Source organism: Osmia bicornis, chromosome 14 (assembly GCF_907164935.1).
Source record: "Osmia bicornis bicornis chromosome 14, iOsmBic2.1, whole genome shotgun sequence".
NCBI classification, from domain to species: domain Eukaryota; kingdom Metazoa; phylum Arthropoda; class Insecta; order Hymenoptera; family Megachilidae; genus Osmia; species Osmia bicornis.
The window spans coordinates 8,150,740-8,157,291 of NC_060229.1; the positions used below are offsets into that span (position 1 = coordinate 8,150,740).

The window sequence follows — 6,552 nt, forward strand, 5'->3', positions numbered from 1 at the left end:
TCGAAGAACTGTCATAAACTCCTTTAGAAATTCTCGTACATCTGTTCCGTTGAACGGTCGGAACATGCTCCCCCCGTTGATCAGCCGAATTGATCAAGACTCGCGAACGTGATTATCTAGAACTGTTTAGATTATCGCGAACTATTTATCTAGACTTGGAAGAGTATTAATCTGAATACGCGCGCAAAGATTATAATATAATATACCATACTATACTACTTATACGATAAAGATTATAGTTCCTAATTAAAGTTCGATTAATATTCGTTAATATTACGACACGTTACACCACTTCTTGAACTGGCAATAGCGCCAGTTGCTTCACGTTCCGTTTGTAGATGCCACTGGGCCCTCGTACAGTGACCGCTCGGATGACGTCGTCCTGTCCGGGATGAACCTCTTCGATGCGGCCGAGATGCCATTGTAGTGGTGGTAGATGGTCATCCTTCAAGACCACCAGGGATCCCTCCTTGATATCGTGTGACCCCTTGGTCCATTTTTGGCGAACGTTTAGCTGGTGAATATATTCTTTATACCACCTGGACCAAAAATTCTGCTTCACCTTCTGAATATGTTGCCATTTCGAAAGACGATTGGAAGGTGTTTCGCTGAAATCAACCTCGGGCATACTCGTTAAAGAACTACCAATCAGAAAGTGTGCAGGTGTTAAGGCTGATGGATCATTTGGATCAGAGGATAATGGAGTAAGAGGACGAGAATTGAGAATCGCCTCAATTTCAATGACGAACGTGTTGAATTGCTCGAACGTGAACAATTCTTCACCGACGACGCGTTTTAAATGGTGTTTAAAACATTTCACCGCAGCTTCCCACAAACCACCAAAATTGGGAGATAAGGCTGGCATAAAATGCCATGAAATTTTCTTATCGATGAGAAAATGTCGAAACTTGTCGTCCTTTTGAAGCGTCCGATGGATGTCGATGATTTCGTTGCTGGCCCCAACGAAATTTGTTCCATTATCCGAATAAATGTTCTGACAGATTCCTCTTCGCGCGATGAATCTTTTTAAGGCGGCAATAAACGCTTCGGTGGTCATATTGCTTACAACCTCGAGGTGTATGGCCTTTGTCGCAAAACAAATGAAAACAGCGATGTAAACTTTGACTCGAGAGCGGTTTCGTACTCGTCGCTCTTTAATACAGGGTGATTCTCTCGCAACGCAACACAAAAGCCGTGCCGCACAATGGAACCCCTGCTGTTCCGTTTCTTGTCTTCGTCTCAGCCATAAACACACACAAAGCAGTTTTGGGTCCGGCGATATGGCCCCTGGGTCTTTTTACCCGCAAACACAGCAGGGTTCCATTGTGCGGGGCGGCTATTGTGTTGCGCGCCGAGAGAATCACACTGTATAAAACGGACCACAATAGTCTATGCCACAATTGGAAAAAGGTCTACTTTCGGAGACGCGCGGAGCAGGTAGATTTCCCATTATGTACTTTGTGGCTGGAGGGTTGAAACGGAAGCACCTGATGCATCGACGGATAACCTTTCGTACGGTGTTTTTGCCATCAATGGGCCAATATTGCTGTCGAACGGTATACAGAGTTGAATTTATTCCAAGATGATAACCCTCCAAATGAGCGTTCCGAACAATCAAATCGACAACGTGATGATTCTTCGGCAAGAGTATCGGATGTTTTTCTTCAAAGGGTATCGTTGAATTCTGTAAGCGACCTCCGACCCGAAGTATGCCCCTTTCATCGAGAAAAGGGTGTAATGGTAAAAGTTTACTCGATGATTGTAATCCGGATTTGTTTCCTAATTCTTTTATTTCTTGTGTGAAAGAAGAAGATTGGACCATTTTGATGATTCGCTCGTTCGCGTTGCGAATCTCTTCGATAGATAGTGGTCCTTTATGTTTAGGTGTCGCGCGAAATCTCAAACAATATGCCACTATTCTTCGAAGTTTTTTAATACACGAGTATCTGCTTAAAATTTGATCATCCTGATTAACGGTGGTTGCGAAGCACGCAAGCGGTCGCGTTTCCAGAGTTTCAGGCATAATCGCGAATTTAGACTCTGGCCAAGTCGAATCGTCACTGGCGAGCCACTGTGGTCCATGGCGCCAAATGGAGTCTGCGAGGAACTGCGACGGCGATTGTCCTCTTGAAATCAGATCGGCTGGATTATCGGCCGATTTAACGTGTTTCCACGCGTTGATGTCGGTTTTCGATTGTACCTCCGTGACGCGATTCGCTACGAACGTTTTTAATGTCGAAGGTTCCTTATTAATCCAATTTAAAACAATTGTAGAATCTGTCCAAAATGTACTCGTGTCGAAATTCCGTGACGTCGCTTTCGTAACCGTTTTGTACAAAAAGGAGAGGAGTACAGCTCCACATAATTCTAAACGAGCAAGACTGACTGTTTTCAGTGGTGCAACTCGCGATTTTGCACACAGTAACTCCGTTTTAATGTTTCCGGATTTGGTCACCGTACGCACGTAAATGCAGGCACCATAGGCTCGCTCGCTCGCGTCGCAAAAGCCATGTAGCTCAGTCTTACTTACACCGTGTTGTAAAACGTGTCGATCGAATGAACAATTGTTTAATAAATTAAATTCCGCCGCGAAAGTAATCCATTCTGTGTGAAGATTGGCTGGTGTCGCTTCGTCCCAGTCCAATTGCAGTTGCCATAGACGCTGCATTAAAATTTTTGCCTTAATAATGACCGGCGCAAGTAACCCTAACGGATCGAAGATTTTTGCAATCGATGACAAAATTGTTCGCTTCGTTACCCTATTTGTCACTATCGGATCGATTGTATATAGGATTTTATCGTTTTGCGCATCCCATATTACACCAAGGGTCTTGAGAGTGGAATCTCCTAAGAATTTCTTGCTGATCTGTGCTTCGTCGAGTCCGGAGAGAAGCTGTGGCTCGTTCGAAGCCCATTGGCGAATATTTAATCCTCCACGTTTGAGGATATCGATGATTCCATCTCGCAAGGTCATAGCCTCTTCGCAGGTGTCTGCGCCCGTGAGCAGATCATCAACGTAAAGGTCCTGTTTTATAACCCGTGCCGCCGCTGGATTCCCGTTCCCCTCATCGTCCGCGAGTTGGTGGAGACATCGAATCGCGAGGTACGGTGCAGATGTCAAACCGAAAGTGACCGTGTTCAAATTATATGTCTTGACCTTGCCGTCATCGTTGCGCCATAAAATCCGCTGATACCGACGATCTTCGGGTCGTACAAGAAACTGCCGGTACATTTTTTCTATGTCGCCAGTCAAGACATAAGCGTGCATCCGAAAACGAATTAATAGTAGAACAATGTCATCCTGAATAGTAGGTCCAACCATCAAGGTGTCATTGAGTGATAGGCCGCTACTCGTTTTGGCCGATCCATCGAAAACGACACGGACCTTTGTAGTTGCGCTTGAAAGTTTTATGACCGCATGGTGAGGCAGGTAGAAACCGTCTCGTTCATTCGGTTGAACTTCACTCATGTGACCAAGATCTTGATATTCCTGAATTACATTGGCGTATTCGCATTTTAATTCCGGTTCACGATTGAATTTCCTTTCTAACGATAGAAAACGGTTCAGGGCGCGCGACCGAGACTCACCCAATTGCGTATATTTCTCGTTAAAGGGTAATGCTACAATATATCGACCTGATTTATCCCGCTTGGTGTGATTCCGAAAATGCTCTTCGCACTCTTGTTCTTCGGCAGACAGGTATCGTACCTGAGGACCCTCTTCTAATTCCCAAAATTTCTTCAGGTCGAAATTTGGAGTAGTGAGAAAGACCTTATGCCTTGTCATTGAAGTAGATAGACTCCCCCCGATGATCCATCCGAATAATGTCTTCTGGAGTATCAAATCGGTTTTATTAGATGGAGAGATATCTATTTGGCCGACGCTCAAACATGCTAAGGCCGTACCGATGCCTAAGAGCATGTCGACGGATGTTGGTCGGTGAAAGTGCGGATCGGCTAAATTGATATTCGCGGGAATCGGAATTTTACCGCGGTCAATTTGCTGATCTGGTATCGGTCCTGAGATTCGCGGTATCGTAATGAATGTCAGAGTTCTCTTGAAATTGGATAATCGGGATTTAATGCTGGTCGAAACGATCTGTGTGGTTACGGTGCTTAATTGATTTAAGGCTTCTATTGTCGTTGTGTGTTGTTTCGCCGGAAGTCTTAATTTCGATGCTAGATCTTCCGTGATGAAATTTGCGTTTGAACATGTGTCGATTAACGTCCTACATTCGATTGGTTTTTGATCGCGATCCATAACAAGAATTATCGCGGTAGCCATTAACCCGTGCGCAGGTACGTCGGTGACTAACGTAGCCCCGTGTTCAAAACGCGAATCCGGTGAATCCCTCGGTCAGATTCTCGTTGCCGAGGTCGGTTGCGTGTCCTGATGCAGCTTCGTGTTATGCGCTTGATTGCAGACGCGACAATTTCCGAAGCTACAATTTTCCGTCGGATGATCGGACCGAAGGCAATTCATACATAGTCGTGCCTTTTTCGCGGCTTCGATACGTTGTACGACCTCCATCTCAATGAATTTTGGACATCGATACGCGGCGTGTTGTCCAAAACAAATTTTACAGTCGTTCTCGGCGACAAATCTCTTCGTTCGGGAAGATGCTGACTCGACGTTAGCGGTAGCAGTCGATTGACGTGCTTGAATAATTGGCGACGTGCTTGGACTTGGTTTGTTCGTTACGAAAACCTGCTGACGATTATGCGAAGGGGGCGCGCGTGAACGCAAATTATATGAACGCGGAGGAGTTGATCGTGGTGTTATATTTTCCGGCAATTGATGCGATCGTGGTTTAACAGTTGCCGCTTGATACTCCTTTGTTTGATGCGATGCGTTGTGTAGATATTTGAAGATATCATCCAACTTCGGTACCTCGGTGTTATTTAAAGTGCGTTCCCACGTCCGTCGCGTATCCGGTCCCATCTTCGAAATTACAATGCTCGATAGCAAATCGTTTGCTATATCTTCCCGCGACCTACCTAATGCCTGCAACGATCGAATGTGGAGTTGCATGTGATTCGCGAGGTCTCGAATTGCCTCTGAAGAATCGTCAGACATCGCGGGTGTATCTCGCAAAAGGGCGGCGTGACGCAAAACGAGTGCCCGTTTATTGTCGTAAATTTCAGACAAGTGATTCCACGCAGCATCGTAATTATCCTCGGTAATAGTAAAAGCTGCGATAGCGTCTTCAGCTCGTCCGGACAATGAAAGTTTGAGATAGTGTAACTTCTGAATGCGACTCAGACCCGGTTGTACATGGATTAAAGTATTAAATGCGTCTTTAAACGTTACCCAGGTTTCGATTCGGCCGTCAAATTTCGGAAGATCGATTTTCGGTAAGTGAACCGGCAATGATAACATCGATGACGATGGCGCTGGTGATCCTCTTAACATCGGATCGATTGGCAGTTGCGGAGATGGAGTTGCGGATCGCTCAAAACGTTCTAACAATACGATCGCGTTGGTCATTATGTCGTCAAATTGATCCGTCGTAGTTTGACGTTCGTTTTCGGCTTCGTCAAAATTGTCGATAAGAGCTAATTCGTCTTGAACCGCGTTGAAAGTTTCGAATTGATTTCGCAACCTCTGTATCCGTTCCCGCAATTTTACGCGTTCCTTCACAGAATCTTGAAATGCGTCGATGTAATTCCCAAACATCGTGCATTGGGATTTAAAAATTCGTCGTTTTTGTTTGAGGTCCCGACTGCGTGCGTTCGTTTTATCTGACGCGCTCGTGCTTCCGGTCGGCATTTTATCGAGACGGAGAGATTAAGGATAAACAATGAGAAGGAGAAAGTATAACGAGATAGGTTCTGATTGGTAATTCGTGACTAACGAGCCTACCTTTGGTTGATTCTGCGTGCTGGAGTTGTCTTGGGCTCGAGCGGTTGCCGTCGACGGGTGCCACCGGTTGTAAATGGCTGCACAGCTTCCAGGCAGTGGATGTCCAACTGCTGAGGTCAGATCCTGACCGATGATCTTCCTTTGATATGAATTTTCCAATCAGAGCTGCTCCGTGTCAGATCTGTTGCTATGTGGTCTTATTTCACCACAATTTGTTGTCTTTCTTTACGTAACGAAAGGATCCGTACGTCACTGTACACTGTCTATGCACTGCACTCCTTAGATCGCGGATCCGGCTCGAAGGACCATGTTCTGACTCGTGGCAATTTCGTAAGTTACCCGAACGTCTTGTTAAATTCAAACTTGATTTCCTTTAACTAATTGTCTCTTTCTGGTCTCCGAAAAGAAAACGGTGAGACCAGACGATAAATTTTGCTTGCCCGAAACGATGGCGAAAAAGTGAATAAGTGCGCTCGTCGCGTTACGAGCGCCGCTATATTATCTCTGATGGAGATGTCGAGTTGGGGGACAACGCGCTGATTGGTTTTCCTACGAAAACTCAAAATTCCAATCGGCGTGTCCCCTTGAAAATCGGTCCCACCCTCTCTAGCGCCCTTAGCGCGTCTTCGTCTAGAGAGGGTGGGGCGATGTCGGTGAGTGCACGAGCACCTCGAAAGTCCGGCTACGCC

At 45.7% G+C, this 6,552-nt stretch overlaps 3 protein-coding genes across 3 annotated transcripts; all 3 read right to left on the reverse strand.

Moving 5' to 3' along the window:
- Positions 1–283: 283 nt before the first annotated feature.
- Positions 284–1,057, reverse strand: LOC123988476. Its single transcript, XM_046288724.1, has one exon. It carries the CDS (start codon positions 1,055–1,057, stop codon positions 284–286), a length of 774 nt encoding a protein of 257 aa, XP_046144680.1.
- Positions 1,058–1,360: 303 nt separating this feature from the next.
- Positions 1,361–4,285, reverse strand: LOC123988477. The gene has a single exon (XM_046288725.1). It carries the CDS (start codon positions 4,283–4,285, stop codon positions 1,361–1,363), a length of 2,925 nt encoding a protein of 974 aa, XP_046144681.1.
- A 72-nt stretch (positions 4,286–4,357) lies between these two features.
- LOC123988478 lies at positions 4,358–5,677 on the reverse strand. The gene has a single exon (XM_046288726.1). It carries the CDS (start codon positions 5,675–5,677, stop codon positions 4,358–4,360), a length of 1,320 nt encoding a protein of 439 aa, XP_046144682.1.
- Positions 5,678–6,552: the final 875 nt, after the last annotated feature.

Bases quoted from the DNA above. Each gene is read 5' to 3' on its own strand.
- LOC123988476 (XM_046288724.1), bottom strand. From the start codon at position 1,057: ATGACCACCGAAGCGTTTATTGCCGCCTTAAAAAGATTCATCGCGCGA.
- LOC123988477 (XM_046288725.1), bottom strand. From the start codon at position 4,285: ATGGCTACCGCGATAATTCTTGTTATGGATCGCGATCAAAAACCAATC.
- LOC123988478 (XM_046288726.1), bottom strand. From the start codon at position 5,677: ATGTTTGGGAATTACATCGACGCATTTCAAGATTCTGTGAAGGAACGC.